This window comes from Muscardinus avellanarius (genome assembly GCF_963383645.1).
Source record: "Muscardinus avellanarius genome assembly, chromosome: 2".
Lineage (NCBI taxonomy): Eukaryota > Metazoa > Chordata > Mammalia > Rodentia > Gliridae > Muscardinus > Muscardinus avellanarius.
The window spans coordinates 171,445,329-171,465,069 of NC_137787.1; the positions used below are offsets into that span (position 1 = coordinate 171,445,329).

Here is a 19,741-nt window from a genome sequence, read left to right on the forward strand (position 1 = left end):
ATTCAAGTAATGTCTAATTACAAGCAGGTTAATGTGGCGGTTTATGGTGTCAAGGACCTAAATATTTTTTTAACTTGTAGTTTTATCACTCTCAATATGTGGTATCCAAATGATGATCTCCATGATAACTTCCCCAGTTCTTGCCACCACACATGCATTCTAGTCAGCAAATTAAGAGGAGAGAAGGGAGAATAAGGAGGTTTGCCCTTTCCCTTTAACAGCACGATTCCAGAGTTGCACATATCACCTTAGTTTATATGGTCATATCTTGCTGCAATGGAGGCTGCAAAGGAAGTTTTCGTCACTAACTGAAATGCTACTATCAACTGACGTAGAAAAGAATGGGTATTAAGTAATGACTACTACTTAACTCTACCAGTTAGTACTTTGCTATTCAGAATACATCAAAATAGTTTTCCAAAGAGAACAATAGATTTTGTGTAAAAATTATTAACATAAAGTCACTAAGGCTTTTGAATAATATACAAAAATTTCAAAATAGACAATATCAAGAAAGATGACTAACTCCATTAGTAATTTTTAATCTATTTACAGTGCCAGGAATAGAAGCCAGGGCCTCACACATTCTAATGCGCATAAACAGACTTTTAAAAAGAGTAATTTAATCATTCTTATATATAAAATGTATAAGATCTTAATCAACTTTTCCCCTTAGGTTACAAAATCACCTATCCCAGAGTATTCAATAACCCCAAATCAGAAACCACCAATAATTTGTGGGCCACAGTTTGCAAAACAGTGTCATAAGTATTATTTCAATTATAAAGATGTGTATTTAGGAAGAGAGAAAAAATAAAGAGAAAAATGAAGTTCAGTATATTCAAATAAAACAGCAGAGAGTACCTGGAATTGACATCTCCATGTCCTAGTTGCCCATGCTGACCATATCCGAATGTATACACATCTCCATTTTCCATTAAAACCACTGAAACCAAAACACACAGCTTTGTTTTTCATCATATGCACAATTATACTGAAAGCAGTACAATTTTCATTGGTTAATATTTGCATTCATTAAAAAATAAACAGAAGCTGAAATGAATTTATGTTTAATGAGAAATCAATGAGATTTCAGTTCTGCAAATTTTTGAAGGTCATAAAAATGCATATTTTTCATAATGCATATCTTAAAACTCTTGAAAATGCTATTTAGTAACATTAGTATTTAATAATGTATTGATTCAGATCAACTATAAAATCTTAAAGGAAAATTTCATATAAAATACTGTTCTTTAACATCTAGGAAATTATTGATAGCAGTTGGGTTGGAGCTTTACACAACTAAGTATCAAATCAATGAAATGGGAGAACTTTAATGTCTGTAAATACTTGATGAAATAAAATACATTTCATTTGAAAAAAGAAATTTAACTTTCATAATTTTTATAAAGACTGAATAGTACAACTTAAGCTATATAACCAAATGTCAATCAATAATTTACTAAAAATTTAGTTATTTTACATCTTTTAAGACATCAAATTTGATGCCATGCACATTTTACATTGAATATTAAGAAAATGTGGGACTATGTTATAAAAATTACAACATTTTAGAGTTGAAAGAAATTTCAGAGATTACTTTATGCAATTTTTTGAACTGAATTATAAAATAAGTCCACAGGAGACAGACTACAAGTCATATCTCTGGACAAGTATAGTACCTGTTCCATCATGCTATAGTTTTTTAAAGATTCTGTAATAAACAGAAAGCTCTTAGAGACTTAAAACATACTGCCACACTCTAGATCTTAAAGGTATTTCTACAGTTAACAGGCTACGTCTATCAAAATGAAACAAGTTATTTAGCACAATTGTAAAAATGAAGTTATACCCTAAAGTTCCAGCTGCTACCTGAATGGTGAAATCCACAGCTGACTTGTACTGCCCGGAGCTCACAGTCAAACCGCACAGAGCCTGGAGGGTAGGTCGTGATTTTGCTTGCATCCTTTTCTCCTCTTTCCCCACTTCCATCTATAATTGTCATAATTTTAATTAAGTCATTATTCATCTTCAAAATAAAATTTTAACTCAATTTACTATGGAAGAACAAGAGAAAAATGTTAAAAGGAAAAAGCAAGAAGAATCTGCAGCTGTTAGAAGTGATAGATCAAGAATCTACCTGCAAAGAAGCAAAGTTGAAAAGATATACTGTATATTTCTGTTGGCAAATACCACTAGGTCAATAAAAACAGAGATAAGATGTGGTTATGGATAGTACTGATTAATCTAATTGGTTATGTAATGAAAATGAATTTTATAGAAATAAAATTTTAAATGTAAAGTTTAAAGTTTATATGGGAAAATTTAGTTTGCATGAAAATAACTGCATGCAAAATCAGTGAACAATTATTTTACTTAACGATATTGTTAGTACTTGCCATTTAAAAAAAAAATTCCTACTTGAATCACTAGGGACTTAGATTTCCCAAACAAACTCGGAAAGGCTATACTGTCTAATAGTATTGATAATTCAACTGAACTTTTGAAAATTTATAAAGACCAAAGAGCTTTGTTTAATATTGTAGTTCAAGGGCCTACTCTCATCCTTCCCTCCGGTCCTACTCTAGCTCTCAGTCATCCTGATATGTGGTCTTCTTTCTGGCCCCAACCACTACCTTCGGCCAAATTTTCATTCTGCTTCACTCCCCTTTTCTCTTCTTTTTATCATCTCCTCCACTAATCCCGCTGTAGGCCTTCTCTCCACCAATGGTTTCCACATTTGTCTTTGAATTTTCTGGGATTCTTGCCACAGCATCAAAAGCCACATCCCAGAATATTAAAACTTTAGAATGTGTAAACAAAAGCAACTACTTGGTTTTCCTAATCAAGAAATATGTATCAGCCACATATGGTGACACACACACCTGTAATCTCAGTTTCTCGGAGACAGGAGGATGCAGGTTCAAGACCAGCCTCAGCAACTTAGTAAGACTCTGTTTCAAAAAAATAAAAGGGCTGGGGATGTAGACTGGAGGCAGAATGCCCCTGGGCTCAATCCCTAGTATCAAAAAACAAACAAACAAAAAAACCTATGCATTATAGTTCTAAAATATGACCTAAATGTCATCAATATTCAAGTTTCTTACACACAAAATAAATGAAAACCCAGAAGGAATTTCAAAAGGTCAGCTAGTCTAAACCACTCTCTTGTGTTACAACTGTAAGCAAGTGTATATAACATCCATATATATATATATATATGAATCTACAGACACAAACTTTTATTTCTGTATTCATTGCCCATCTTAGAAAGCTACACAAAATAACATCAAATCATTTTATTTCAGTCTGTCTTCTTAATCAAATTTTCATTAACTCCTAGATAAGACAAACTTTGCCTAAATTATGACTCCCTTGCCTATAATTAAGACTATCCTTTCAAAAAGCTTCAACTCTTTATATCACTACAACAGTAAAACCTCACTGATTCAGAATAATGTAAAATTGGTAGGTCCATGTGACTTACTATAGAAGTACTAATCACAAAACAATTAAGCAAAAACTCACTTTCGTTACCTTCAATCAGTACAAATTACAAACTAAATACTACAATAAATGTGATTACCTACATTATACTTCAAAATAGGCCAACATTAAATTAAAATGTACCATAAACAAAAAGTCCTTTAACATACAAGAATTAACTGCTTGACCCAGAGGTTGAAGGCACGGTGAAGGAATCCTTCATTTCTTGAGCCCTTGGTTTGAAAAGCTACTGATTTTAGACAGGTTTTCCCTTAAAAGTATGGCCCTGAAAATTCAGAGGAAGAAGTTACTTTGAATTTTTTATTAAAAAAATATCATAAATACTGTATCTGAGGTATCACAAATTCTGAATTAGTGAGAGGTTTTACTATAATAGGATAAAGAATATGATTCCTCTTATGCTAAATTATCTACTGTGGGTTTGCCAAATTAAATCCAAGAATGGATGTCATTTAAAAAAATCACATTTAGTTCCACATCAAATGAAATATTCTCTTGGTCAAAGCTTCCTCATTTTGGAAAAACAATGAAATAGTGAAATACACACAATGGCTTATAGAAAAAGAAACACATATCTTCCAAAGACTATTTAAATAAGACATCAGATATAAAGAAATTTATAAAGTTTCTCAGAACAGGAATAAACATCTAGTTATTAAAATCAAATCTGATTTAACATGAAAAGTAAGCTATGTTCACATGATTTTGCCAAACTTAATTAGGCATTTCAAGTATCATTCTACTTTCTACAAATGTACTGATGTCTGGCTAGAAGCTTTTACCTTTCAATTTAGCATTCTGTCCCCTCTTCAACTGGAGACCATATATAGATACAAATCCCACAATAGAGACATATAGCATCAGGGAAGGGGGAAATCCTAGTAATTTACTGAATAAAACCATAATGACTAAGTAAGTAGTTGCTATTATTTAGAGATCAAAATTCTATTAGAACCATTTTGTTAAGCTTCATCTAATAACCAGTATCTATGTAAAAAAATTTCAATATTATAGATGGTAAAAATATTATAAGGAAAACAAGAGGGATGAGATTCTTGATCATTAGCAGCAGTAATGGCAGAATTTAAAAAGTATTTAATTTTTTATCTATCTGGTATGTATTTGATAATATAAAAATTACATACAATTCCAATATGTTAGATATTTTAAATTTTTCAAAGAAAAAAAGATACCTAACAAGTAACCAAAAGTTTAGTGCAAACTCAAGAATCAGCAAGTGAAATTCAGCAAGATTAATTCTGCTCAAAAGCTCATTGTTCAGAAAAGCATTAATGAGCATCAAGAAGATGTAAGCTCAGTTTTGTAGGAAAACACTGGGCCTGATGATCTTATTATTGGCCAGTTAAGTATAAGCATGTCTATCATTTCCCTAATGTATGTTCATATGTATGCATGTGATATTAAAACTAAAACAGCTATAATTTTGGTAGATCTGTATCTAAAATATTATAATATATGTTGTATATACATATTTGTGTATATATACGGAGGGAAAAAAGTTTAGTATCGAAGAAATTCTGATGTTAATTTTAATTTTTACCTAAAGCCACACTTTTGGGGAGTAATCTTAATCATACGTATCACAAAAACTACCACAGAACACAATCAGTACCTAAAATAGCAGCAGCAATTTACTAAGCACTTACTTTGTGCTAAACACTTTAAAAATTAAGAGACTACAGTGATAAGTGCTTTTGGGTCCTAGAGCCTAAGGACTTGGATTAGAATCCTGGCTCCGCCTTTGCTAGAGGTATAACAACAACGGACATTTTAAGTCTTAGCTTTCCCACCTATACAACAATGGTATAGACCTCACAAGGTTTTTATGAGGATTAAATTATGTTATGAAGAGTATTCAACCAGTATTCATTATTGTTGCTTTCTTTCATCAATATAGCAATCCAATGATATAGGTATTGCTTTAATATTTTACAAATGAGAAAATTAAGCTAAAAGGGGCTTAAGTGACTAAGTAAAAAAAGTAGAGAAGATTTAGTTTGAACATAAATGAGGCTTGTGTATTTTTCCATCCCCAAATATTTGATACCATAAAAATAAAATACATATTTAATGAAATTTTAAATTTTGTACCTTCATGAGAATTCTTAAAAGAGAAAGCAAATAATTCACTCAAAAGAATTAAAGACAGTATTCATGGAAGAGTCCTATGTGCAAATATTATGTATACGTGTATGTTTGTGAGTATATGTGTGACTGTCTTAATTTTATCTTCCTAGCAATACAGTTACAAATTATGATTCTTCTTTTGAAAATAAAGAAACTGAAACCAAAGAAACTAACAAATTTATGAACAGCAATGTGGTTCTAGTAAATGACCAGTTTGGGATGAAAGCTGAGTACTAATTCCAAAGACAGTGACATTTCAGTTACACCATACCACATCCAAACAGAAACAGTTTACCACAAACCTAGCTATTTAGCAGTGTGCCTTTAGGAGTATGTATCAACCACTTTAAGATGGATTTCAAGACTATCTCTAGGACAGTTCAGATGTTCCAGATTAGATATGCTATATAAGAATCCTAATATAAGGCACTGAATGCTATTTAAATAAATGTTAATCCAAGTATCTATGAGAAATATAGTTTATGACCACAATGTAGAAAATCTTATTATGCTATATGAAATTCTACATATTGATTCAGCCTTTTACATATACTCTATTTTTGCCTCCATTCTAAATTTGCTATTCATGACCTTCTATGAATTCTCTCCAACTGGCCCGAAACTCTTCAACTTCCACTTTTAAAATCACTCCTACTAATAATAAATCAACAATTCCTACTCCACAACAGTCATAGTCTAGAAACCTTTAACTGTTATCATCTTATAATCTGCACCAACAACATAACTAAGACAGAATGCAGCAACTAGTAAAGTGAATTTCTCAGTGCATAAACTAGACAAATGGTTAAAAAGAATATATAAAGAAAAATATTACAAAATGATAAATAATGTAATAAGAACAGTGAATAAAAAGATGAATAACTGACAGAAGAAATAATGTAACAAGTTAGTGTGTGGATAGAAGTTAGTGAAGGCCACATTAATACTTGATAGAAATAGGACACCATTAGATAAGTTATTATTTACACTGTATATTCATTGGGGAGCAAAGAGATGAAACTATCTCACTCTATAAAACCAAAAAAATTAAAAAGCCTAACTAACAAAACTTGGTTCTACACTGTTAATCCTACAAAGTAGGGCCTTCCAAAGAGGTTGCTAAAATTTTTACACAAAAAATAACTGTATGGCAGAAAAAATTTGATATAAAACTAGCTACTGTTTAGTAGTTTCTATAGTTAATTATGTGATGATGAAAAAAGTCTGCTTTAACTTCGTAATCTTGGTTTTCACTTAGCATTTCATTTAAAAAGTCAAGAAATATCAAAGAGGTTTGTCTAGAAGATACTAACATTTTAAACTGTTTCATGAAATGTAAATATTTAAACTTAGGTAAAGTCTTAGAAAAATTCTACATTCACAGAAGTGAGGTGAAAACACAGAGGAAATCTGTCTAAAAGTATGAAAAAAGAAAATCTATTCTAATGGTGACATAAAGATCAGAGATTCTGGCAATTATGAAAATAATTTACATAATATACCCCAAATATTATTCCTTAGGTTTAAAATTTATGGCACTGTTATAGCACTCAGTAAATAAAGCAATCACAATCTTACTGCACTTAATTACTTGATTTCTATTTCTACAGACTATATGGACTTTTGTATTTTCCTGGTTTTACTGAATAAAGTTTAGTTTGTTTTGTTTTGTGCTCTTGCTATGTGACAGACTGAGAAAGGCAAATAGAAGGAAAGATATAATACAGCATATGGTAGTTCTTAAGAATCTAACTATAAGGCTTACAGCAAAGGAAAGACAAGACACAGATATTAATTCAATCGTTTATACAGATCATGTGTTTTTAAAACTTTCTATTCTATTTTCCAGGGATCATCTTGGGCACTGAAGAAAATAGCAACTCTTCAGTAGTGAAGTCACTGATTTACATGTGAAGATTCAAGGCATAATTTACACATAAATTAAAAAATTCTCCACATTAGTTTCTTCCCTGATGTTAGCTGACCCATAATTTATATTTTAAAACAACAAAAAAAGCATGCCTTAGGAATGTTTTTAACTAACTCAGAATTCTGAGATCTCAAAAGAAAAATGCAAAAAAAAGTTCCTAGTTCCTCTCAGACTTGGTTAGATCTCAGGCCTCAATGACTTGCCCTTTATTTATTTCTATTATACCATCAAATTACAAGTATTTATATACCTATGAATGTTATAAATTTTAATTTATTAAAACAGTGAAAAAAACTGCACTTTTAACTTATCACTCCACTACATGCAGTAATTTTGTTCATTCTAAAACAGCATTAAAAACCTAAAATGCTAGATTACGATCATGTAAATATAGATAGTAAAGAACAAAAATTAGAAATCAATGACATTTTTCTACCTTCTCTTAGGAAACTTGAAGAGAAATTACAAAGAAAAGATAAGATGTAAAATGTCTTTATTATTAAAATTAACAACAACAAAAAATAAGAAACATGACAGTCACTGATAAAGAGTACCACTTTTCAGCATTTTCTTTCTCCTCAGGCTACAAAACAACAATAGAAGAAAGTAGAGGAATCAGGTTTGTGCAATTTCTCAGAGACAAAATTCAAATGAGTGGAAGAACCTGGGAGAGTATCCCACCTAGTTGAGAAGGAAGACCAAATACCTTTGTGCTTGTCCCGTTTATGCTTTAGCTGTGCTGGATGGGATCTGAGTCTGGCTAGAGCCTGTTCTCGGTGGTTCATAAAAATAGGACCAGCAAATACAATGGGGCCTGAGGAGAAACATTTTGTATGTGCATAGAAAAGCTCACAAAATGAAAACACTATAAAGAACAAAAATAATTCAAACTAAAAGGCATGAAAACTTATTCTTAACTTTTTTGGACATAGTACTTTTCTCCTAATTCCCCCACTCCCAAGCCCCAACCCCAACCATAACCTAGTTCACCATTCCACCCACAAGTTAATGCCTTAAATAGACTTAGAAAGTACAAAACCCATCTTTCAGGCTTATAAAATTACTGGACAGTAATTAGTAGTCTCACATAGTTAAAAATTTTATTCAATCAAATTATCTTACAAATATTTTTCAATATCATGTATTAAAACTTAGTAAAATAAATACTCATTAATAACAAATATCTTTACTACTGAAATACCAGAAACCAACTTTTAAATTATTCATAAGTTTTAACAATATCTTTCAGATTTAATATCTGTATCGATCTTGCTACAAAACCAAGATAAAAATGTTAAGGATTTTTCTATATGTTGTGACAGAGGTTAAGGAAACCAGGTGATCAAAACTAAACCAAAAAACTTTTATCCTTTGACGTGTGGAAATATGTGCGTGTACATGCACATGTGCAAGTATGCGTGTATGTATGTTATGTTTATGTGTATAAACAAGAATAATCCAAGCTATACAGTAATGGTGCAGAGGACTATCTAACCCAAGTAACATTTTATGGACATTAACCATGTTTCATTAAATCATTTCTTTTGAAGCACTGCTATGTAAATATGTGTGTGTGTGTGTGTGTGTGTGTGTGTGTGTGTACACACACATACATATATACACATATATACACATACATACACATATATATATATAACAGACATTTTATAGTTGTTGCCATTTATATGATATCCAAGAAGAAAAATCTATAGCCACATTAATTTTAATAAAATTTAAAAATTACTTTTGTTAACATTTTACTTGAGACTAACAAGAAATCAGCCAGGCATGGTGGCACACGCTTGTAATCCCTGCGCTTTGGAGGCTGAGACAGGAGGATCGCGCTGGTTCAAAGCCAGCCTCAGCTACTTAGTGAGGCTCTCAGCAACTTAGTGAGACCCTGTTTCCAAATAAAATATAAAATAGGTCTGGGAGTATAGCCCGGAGGTAGAAAGCCTCTGGGTTCCACCCCAGTACCACCAAAAAAACAACAAAAAAAAAAACCCCTTTGAATTAACGGAACTTGTTTTTTTTTTTTGTAACAGTGGGAGATAAATTAGTAAAACAGGCACCACCTGGAATGGCCGGATCCAGCTGTTTGAAAGCCCTACCATTCCTGTGTGAACAATGGGGGTCCAGCCATAGGCGGGCAAGAAGAAAATGTAGAAGTCAAAGCATAAAACAAGCCTTGCAGAAAGCTGCTGGTTATGCATCTCAAAATCTTAAAAATTATGATCCTTTGGCCCAGTAATTGAGCACTAAGAAAAACTCTAAAGGTTTAATATTTCAGCTCAACAGTGCTCACTATTAACTGTACCAAAACCCCCCACAATTTATGAAACGCTAATTACCGACACTTTTAAGAAAAGAAAGGACAGGTAGGTAGCCCACATTACTGGAGTTTAGTTTTCCTTGCAGGGGTGCTGAAAAAGAACTATAAAGATAACTGATACAATCATCTATTAGTTATAATAGCTTAGCTCTACTTAACAATTCTAAGGTACAAACACTTCACTTACAAAGTCTTAGAGAATTTATCAATCAACTCCATGTAATCTAAAAAATGAAAATTATCACAAGCACCATCAAACTAAAATCTATAAAAATGAATACTAGTGATTCCTAAAAAGAAATCTAAGAAAACTGTCTTCTGGAATATTAGCAATTACAAACTTTAATAATATTGCTATTTGGAGTTCACAAGCACAGTCCATTATAGGAGACTTTGTATCATAAACAGTAGCTAAATTACATCAACCGGTCTAAGGCTGACTAAACAAAGGTCTAGTACAAGAGTGTAAGAGCTAAGTAGCTCAGAGATAGAAAATCCCTGGGTTCTGTCAAAAGTGCCAGAAAATAAAAAAGTAATATGCTTTTTATAGAATATTTAGATAACAAAATTTAAAATAAAGTAAAAATCACATATAAAGTCACTTCCCATTTATCTTTCTAGTTTCCCCTTAAGGAATTAGGGTATATCTCTGTGAACAAAAAATATTTTCCTAAAAAATTCTTTTCTAATAAAATTGTCTTACTAGAATGCCAAAAAAGAATATAAAGAGAATAAAAGTGTCATATAAGGACACAAATTTTAATTACTTAATATACAGCACAAAGATACCTGAAGACACTAAAAATAATTCTGAAGTTTAACCTTTTAAAAAATGGGTGCAGCTGGTTATGGTGGTACGTGCCTGCAATCCCAGGACTTGAGAGGCTAAAATAGTAGAATTGAAGGTTTATGGAAAGCCTCAGTTAGTGAGGCTCTGTTTCAAAATAAGAAAGAATGAGGGGGTATAGCTTAGAGGTAGAATGTACTTGGGTTCAATTCCAAGTACAAAAAAGAAAAGTGAATGTATTGTTATAATTCTTGTAAAAAGTATTTCCATAAAATAAACAATAAATTGTAGGCAGATTTTGGCTTGCACAGTGTTGTGTTAACTTACACACACATGGGAAAGGCTATGCATGATATGTGGTGATTGTGCAAATGGAGGGCATGGTCCTAGTACATGAATTTTGGTTCATTTCAGTCCCAGGTAAGGAAAGAACTGTCATGATTGAGGTTGAAAATGAAGATCACAATTCATGAAAACAGAAAAACATATGCTATATGAATAAGCAGGAAAGAAGGTGATATATAAATATATAAGTTCAAAGCCGGGTGTTGGTGGTGCACACTTGTTATCCCAGTACTTGGGAGGCTGAGACAGAAGGATCACAAGTTCTCAGCCAGCCTCAGCTATTTAGTGAGGTCCTCCGCAACTTGGTGAAAACCTGTTTCAAAATAAAGAATAAAATAGGGCTGGAATATAGCTCAGGGGTAGAATGTCCCTGGATTTCATCCCTGGTGCCACACAAAAAAGGTTGAGTCGAAATATGACAAAAATTTTGTGCCTAATAATCTATCAAAATAAGTTTCTGTTTAAGTGTTTCTACATATTTAGAATTGCAGAGGAAATTCATTTGTTGCAGAGCCTATCAATTTCTTATAACCTAGGTCTGTATTTATAAAATCCTAAATGATATAATTTCTCCAAATACTTAACTAGAAGAGTATTTAACTTAAAAAGCAATATATATATATATATATATATATATATATATATATATAGTGCCCTCAAAGTCTGATACCTTTTAAATTAAGTGGCAAAAGAATATTCTTCAATTGCAAAGTTTTGTTAAAGTACCAATGTATATATAATACAATGTTTCTTAACTTCCAATATGCTGAACCCTATTACACCTAAAAGAGAATAGCTTTTTTAAAGGCAGGAAAACGAGTAACAAGATTTACAGCATCTTGCAAGTTTAACGGTTATCATGAGGATTTTCTAAATTTTAGATAAAATCCAAGAATGGAGCCGGGCGTGGTGGCGCACGCTTGTAATCCCCGCGCTTGGGAGGCAGAGACAGGAGGATCGCGCAGGTTCGAAGCCAGCCATGCGCGCTGGCTTAGGAGACCCTGTTTCTAAATAAAAATGTAAAAATAGGTCTGGGAGTGTAGCCCGGAGATAGAAGGGCTTCCAGGAACCCCAGTACCACCAAAAAAAAAAAAAAAAAAAAAAAAAAAAAAATCCAAGAATGGTTGGGTTTTGTAGGTCAATTCATATGACTCAGTCTAATTTCCAAAGAAAGAACAAGTAGTAAAGAGAAAATATTGATAAAGAAGCTTAAGTAAACAATTCCATTAACGTAAAAGAATTATACCTTAGTGATCATATATTATACACTATTTTCAAAGAAACTGCTCAATTTCTCACACACTTAGGTCATCTAATGGTGTGCACATTCACCTACTGAAGCCATTTTACAGAAAGTGAATTTAGGTAAGCACCACACTTAGCACACACACACTCACTGTATCCATCAACACTCCTGTCAGATGCTATACTGAACAATCAGCATGTCCCGAACATATGTTCCAATTTAAGTTTGATAAAAGTAAAGTTTACTCAGTGTGCTACATACTTTACTACTTATTCCAAGTTTCAAAGTTAGAAAAATATGTATAATGAGGGTTAAACAGTAATAAATTTATCTCCCGTACCAGATAAGTAACTTCCAATAAGTATTTAAAATATGCAGTATTGATATTTTGAATATTTTGCCTAACATAGTAATAAAATAACAGGCCTCTATAACAATTTGTCATATTCCTACAAAGAAATTATTTTGTTTAGCCACAATAACTTTAATAATATGTTTATCTCTGCCTACTGGGTACATATTAAAATATCAATTATATATAACCAATATTAATGTAATATTAATACATTAATATTGGTTATATATAACCAATATATATATATTGGTTATAAAATATAACCAATTATATTGGTTATATTTTCAGGCGGCCAAGCAGGCCACTGAGGAAAAGATAGCAAATAAACCTATCCTTGCAAATAAAATCTGCAGACTTTCCTAACTATTCTTGTTATATAAAAAGGACACATGAAAGTGCAATTATGCACATGGAGGGAATCATGGTGGGTTGACCCCCAAATGAAAGTGATCAAATGACTAAGAAAACAGAGGGAAAAGACTTGATTAAATTAAACATTTTCCATGGTCAGGCAGGTAAGTCCAACATCTGGGTAAAGAAAAGACAAATTCTTAGAATAAACACAAACACATTTTAAAAAATTACCATTGCTAACATTATTGATACTTGGCCGATGACACAATTTCTTAATTTGGTAGAATTATGTCATAACCACCTTAATGAAGTACATGTATGCTACTAGCACAATTTTAATAATCTGAATACTGCCATGAGTTACCAAAATGTTACTAATTTTAATGATTTCTTACCAAATCAGACAATCCTGTGAATTTTTTAGTGTTTTCAGTATAGGGTAAGAAAGTCTTCCTAAACTTAAAATCAGTGGTTATATCTTACCTCTTCCTTCTTCTAATCTATGTCTTCTGATTACACGCTGTCGTTTTTCTTCTTGTCGTAACTGAAGATGTTCTTCAATATTAACTCCAGGTACTGGAACAGCTAGATGATTGACAATAACAACAATATATTTTATCTCATAACTAACAGAATTATACAAGATTCAAGAAAGTAAAAGCTATCAAAAGCATCATCTAAAACAAATTATTTTCACTGCAAAAATTCTTAACAAAAAAGGCAAAAAGAAGCTCATGTCTTAATGTCACATTGTCAGTTGCCAAAATAATATCATACATATTAACTAGTATAAGTTTTTAGCATATATGTAATAAAAATTATTTAAAATACCAGAATTACTGAGTAGAGGATAAGATGTTCAGTACATAAATTAAATTACCTAAAAGAAGATCTAAAGGTATCATTTCTTTCACTGCATCAAGAATCCCTCGTTGTCTTGCCTCTTGACCATCCAACTCTCTTGCGCAAGCCTTGCAACAGCCACAGACTGCACAGCCCGATTCTCCAGAACCACAACCACAGATCCTGTTTAAAAACAATCACTCATGTGTGAGTCCCTCAACAATTTAGTGAGACTCTGTTTCAAAATAAAGAATAAAAGCCGGGCTTGGTGGCACATGTTTATAATCCCAGCATTGGAGAGGCTGAGACAGGAGGATCGAGGTTTGCGGCCAGCTTCAGCTACTTAGTGAGGCCTTTTACCATTCAGTGAGACCCTGTTTCAAAATAAAGAATAAAAAAATAGGGCTGGGGGTGTAGCTCAGAGGTAGAATGTCCCTGGGTTCTATCCCCAGTACCGCAAAAAAATTAATTAATTAATTAATTAAAGAATAAAATAGGGCTGGAGACATAGCTCCGAGAATGCAACAAGCTCAATCCTAAGTACCACAAAAACAATAAATAAATAAAATAAAATAAAATAAAATAAAAAGGAGGCTTAATTGAAATCCTTTAGTCTTTCCTTAAAATTCTTTTCTGTAACTTCTTTTTCACATTTATGAGAGTAAGTTAATTTTAAAGAAAAGATATGACTAGATGGATAGTTAAAAATAAGAGTTCATTAAATGCCTAAAATGTATAATTGGTGTAAATCTACAGTAAAAAAAATATACTGCTACTGTCAGTCACTATTAACAAAAATAGTCTTTAAGTGAAAAGCCCAGCAGCTTTCTTGCAAAGTGACCTGGAAGGGTTGGCAGCTAACAAATCAACAGCCCTGCTATCTGCTAGAGAAGTTATAGGTGGTGCCAGCAGCCTTCAGTGAATGAGGTCAGCTTGTCAGGACATGTTGTGTCCCTTCCTCCTCCTTCTTTGTATGCCATCAGCTCTTGTTCTCTCCCTTCACTCTGTCCAATCACCTGCTCTTTTTCTTCTTTTTCCTTTCCATACAAATTGTGAATGAATCACAGGGAATGTGTTTATAACAAAATGAAGGCCAGAACACTCTCAGAAGTTGGCCAGATCCGGGCGTGGTGGCGCACGCTTGTAATCCCCGCGCTTGGGAGGCAGAGACAGGAGGATCGCGCAGGTTCGAAGCCAGCCGCGCGCGCTGGCTTAGGAGACCCTGTTTCCAAAATGAAAATGTAAAAATAGGTCTGGGAGTGTAGCCCGGAGGTAGAAGGGAGGGCTTCCAGGAACCCCAGTACCACCAAAAGAAAAAAAAAAAAGAGAGAAGAAGTTGGCCAGAGGACGAATGAAGAACTAATTTCTTAGTTACATATTTTATAGATATATAAGTCATAGCTTCGACATTATTCATTGGAATAAAAAGTTTTGACAGCCTAGTTAAGCTCATGATTACACAGATTTGTAGAGCTGCAAAAGCAAGGATTTACCTGGCAGTAGTTTCTGACATAGCTAGGTATCCTGCAAAACTTCTAGCTTTCAAACGTAAGCATTTCTACTGGGCATGGTGGTGCATGCTTGTAATCCCAGCATTTGAGAGGCTAAGACAGGAGGATCGCGGTTTGTGGTCAGCCTCAGCTACTTAATGAGTATCTTAGCAACTCAGTGAGACCCTGTTTCAAAATAAAGAATTAAAAAAATAGGGCTGGGGGTGAGGGTGGGAGATAGAACGCCCCTGGGTTCCATCCCCAGTACTGCAAAAACCAAACAAACAAACAAAAAACAAGTAAGCATTTCTGATAATTTGGAGGATTAGCTATTACAAAGTAAAAACATTATTAATAGTATGTTCTTTGAATTGTCTAAGAATATTGTTTTAGAATAAAGATTAAAGAGAGAATACTTACCAACCCATTCTATTTGCCAGAAGCACCTTCATACCAAAATTAGACACACGAATTTTTTTTTTTTTTTTTTTTTTTTGTGGTACTGGGGTTCCTGAAAGTCCTTCTACCTCCGGGCTACACTCCCAGACCCATTTTATATTTTTATTTGGAAACAGGGTCAATAAGCCAGCGAGGCTGGCTTCGAACCAGCACGATCCTCCTGTCTCCGCCTCCCAAGCGTGGGGATTACAAGCATGTGCCACCACGCCTGGCGACACACAAGAAATTTAAAAAAATAATAACATAAACTATGTTCTTCATGAACGCTGATTAAAAAAAATAATCAACAAAATTCAGCATCATATTATAGGATAATACACCAGAAAAAGCCAATTTATTCTTAGAATACAACATAGAAAATTTGATGTAATATGCCATATTAACAGAATGAAAGATAAACCACACGATCACCTCAACTGATAGAGAAATTCACAACTGTTTAATGATTTAAAAAGATACCCGAGAAACTAGCAATAAAATAAGAACTTAAAAAAACTAAAAAAAAGAAAAAGCCCAACTAGAAATAGAAGGAAACTAAATATAAGAGCCATATATGAAAAACAAAGTGATCATCACAGTTAATAGTGAGACTAGCCAGGCGTGGTGGCTCAAGCTTGTAATCCCTGCGCTTGGGAGGCTGAGACAGGAGGATGGCACAGGTTCAAAGTCAGCCTCAGCTACTGAGTGAGCCTCTCAGCACTTAGTGAGACCTTGTTTCCAAATAAAGCACAAAATAGGCCTGGGAGTATAGCCCAGAGGTAGAAAGCCTCTGGGTTCCACCCCCAGCACCACAAAAAAAAAAAAAAGGGGGGGGGGAGACTGAAAACTTTCCCTCTAAGATCAGGAACCAGACAATGATGCCCCTTACACCACTTCTATTCAATATACTACTGGAACCAAATTTGAAAGGAGTAAAATTATCTCGGATAATCTCTTATATAGAAAACTGAATATTACACACACACACACACACACACACACAGACACACACGACCTGATAGAATCAACAAGTTTAGTAAATTAACAAGATACAAAGTCAACACACAAAAAACTACTGCATTTCTTTGCATTGACAATAAACAATTTGTAATGAAAATTAAAACAAAAATTCAATTTACAATAGAAAAATAGTATTTAGTAATAAACTTAACTAAGGAGGTGATAGTTTGTACACTGAAAACTACAAAACACAGTTGAAAGAAATTAAAGAAAAATAAAATGGAAACATCCCTTGTTCAAGGATTCAAAGACTTAATGTTAATACTACCCAAAGTAATCTACAGATTCAATGCAATTCCTAACAAAATTCCAATGATACTTCTTGCATCAGAAGATAGAAATAGAAAAACCTATCATATACAGAATCTCTAGGCTAAGGATTCTAAATAGCCAAACAATTTGACAGAGAGGAACAAATTAGGCCAGGCAAGGTGGTACACACTGTAATCCCAGTACTTGGAAGGCTGAGATAGGAGGACTGAAGGGTTCAAAGCCAGTCTCAGCAACTTAGCAAGAACCTATTTCAAAATAAAAATAAAAAGGGCTGAGGGTCTAGCTCTGATGTAGAATGCCCCTGGGTTCAATCCTTGATACCATAAAAAAGAATAAATTATTTATACTCTCTCATTTTAAAACTTACTATACACTGTAGTAATTAAAAGTATGATACTGGTATAAAGACTCTCACAGACCAAGGGAAGAGAATCAACAGCCCAGAAATAAACCCTCACATAAATGAAGAAAAGAGAGGTAACTCTTTATTTTTAAGTCTTTCAACAAATTATGTAAAAAAACAAAAGCCCTGTATATCCACATACAATGAACAAAAATCAATCATATCTGATGACATATACAAAAATTAACTCAAAATTTATCAAATACCTCAATGTAGGAAATAAAAAAATATATTGGGCAAACACTAACAGCGCAGGCAGCAAAAACAAAAATATAAACAAACTGGACTTCATGAAAATTAATTTTTTTACATTAAAAGACTGTACTGAAGTCAGGCATGGTGGGATATACTTGTAATCCCAACATTTGGGAGGCTGAGAAAGGAGGATTGCAGTTGGAGGACAGCCTCAGCTACTTAGTGAGGCCCTTTGCAACTCAGTGAGATCCTCTTTCAAAAAAGAAAAAAAAAATAGGGCTGAGAGTGTAGCTCAGAGTAGAATGCCCCTTGGTTCCATCCCCAGTACTGAAGAAAAAAAAGAAAGGCAGTATTGACAGGAAACCTACACAGTTTGTTTACAAATCATGTATCAGAGAGGAACTAATATCTACAATACATGAGGAACTTTCGAAACTCAGTAACAACAAAAATACATATCCCAATGAAAAAAATAGACAAAGGGCTTAAATAGGCATTTCTCCAGAGAAGATCTATAAAGGTTCAAGAAGCAAGTGAAAAGTTGCTCAAAATCAGTAATCATTAGAAAAATTCAAAATAGCTGGGCGTGGTGGCGCACGCTTGTAATCCCTGCACTTGGGAAGCAGAGACAGGAGGATTGCGCTGGTTCAAAGGCAGCCGCGCTGGTTTAAGAGACCCTGTTTCCAAATAAAAAAGTATAAAAAATAGGTCTGGGAGTGTAGCCTGGAGGTAGAAGGGTTTCCAGGAACCCCAGTACCACCAAAAAAAAAAGAAAAATTCAAAATAAAAGTACAATGAGGGTACCACTTCACATCCATCAGAATGGCTCTTAATCAAAAAAATGAAAAATCAGAAAAGACAAGTGTTGATGAGCAAATGGAAAAACTGGAATACTTGTGCACTACTGGTGGGAATAAAAATGGCACTGCTGTGTGGAAAGTAGGAAGATGGTTCTTGAAAAGGTTAAAATAGAATTATCAGAAAATTCAGAAATTTCACCTCAGGTATACACCCTCGAGAACTGCATGCAGGGTCTCTAAGGGTCATCTGCACACTCAAATTCACAGACACATTGTTGACAAGAAGTAAAACGGGAAAGCAACTCAAGTGCCCATCAACAGATGAAAGATAAGTGAAATGTCATATGCACATGCCTTTTGATATTACTCAACCTTAAAAAGGAAGGAAATTTCAACATATATTACCATAGGGATGAACCCTGAGAACATTATCCTAGGCTTTATAATGTTGTTTTTAAATAACGGTTTAGTGAAAGAAAGGCAAACGATGACACCAAATTAAAAATTACTGTAACAGAAAACAACTCTAAGTATATACTAATATGGCTTTAAGAAACAACATGCTTTGGAGTAATTTTTTGGGGGAAATGTGTTCTGCAGGATTTCTTCAGCAGGAACCCTTGTCTTACCCTCCAGGGACTCTGTCTGGACGCCCACTGCTGACACAGCTGGCCCCATACCCTGTGCAGTCTCCACATACGGTGCACACCATGCACTGCTCCAACTTCCATTTATGCATGCCTGGAGGGCACATCATGGATTTCTCATCTTTTTCATCTAGTTCTTCTTCCAGATCTTCATCCATTGCTGTTGCCATATTTTCTACTCCAAACCCTATTTGAAAAATCAATACATAATTTTTGTGTGGATTTTCCCCATGTCTAAAAAATAGACAGTATTTCCCAATTTAAGAAACATAACACCATGCTAATCCAAGTGATTATATAAAAGAATGCTAAAGATCATTGTAAAAACAATAAAATTTTGTCTAGGGAATGCTAATAAAAGCGCTCCCCAATCCGTTCTGCAAAAGGAGGCAAGGAAGGCGACTGTCAAACACATATCTTTACTATCAATCCTATTTTCAATCTTTTCTGATTTTAGTTCATCTTTTGCATTCTCATGCCAGCACCTTCATTCAACAGAGCAAGGAAAATTTAACTATACTTAAAATCAAGTGTTCTCCCACTCTAAAACACTCTTTCCCAGTCACAAATCAGCCTTCTGAAACAGATTCAAATATGTATCACTTCAAACCTCACAAACCTTCAATGT

General features: G+C 33.5%; 1 protein-coding gene across 2 annotated transcripts in view; it reads right to left on the reverse strand.

The window, feature by feature from the left end:
• MYCBP2 (MYC binding protein 2) overlaps positions 1 to 19,741 on the reverse strand; it is a gene marked incomplete at both ends in the record, with an annotated part of 250,457 nt that overhangs the window by 170,113 nt on the left and 60,603 nt on the right. For both annotated transcript variants that reach the window (XM_080689587.1, XM_080689588.1), the window contains 6 exons: positions 865 to 946; positions 1,873 to 1,992; positions 8,292 to 8,399; positions 13,488 to 13,589; positions 13,885 to 14,030; positions 19,096 to 19,300. In XM_080689587.1, the coding sequence (XP_080545713.1) occupies positions 865 to 946; positions 1,873 to 1,992; positions 8,292 to 8,399; positions 13,488 to 13,589; positions 13,885 to 14,030; positions 19,096 to 19,300 (763 nt within the window). The remainder of the gene's footprint in view (positions 1 to 864; positions 947 to 1,872; positions 1,993 to 8,291; positions 8,400 to 13,487; positions 13,590 to 13,884; positions 14,031 to 19,095; positions 19,301 to 19,741) is intronic.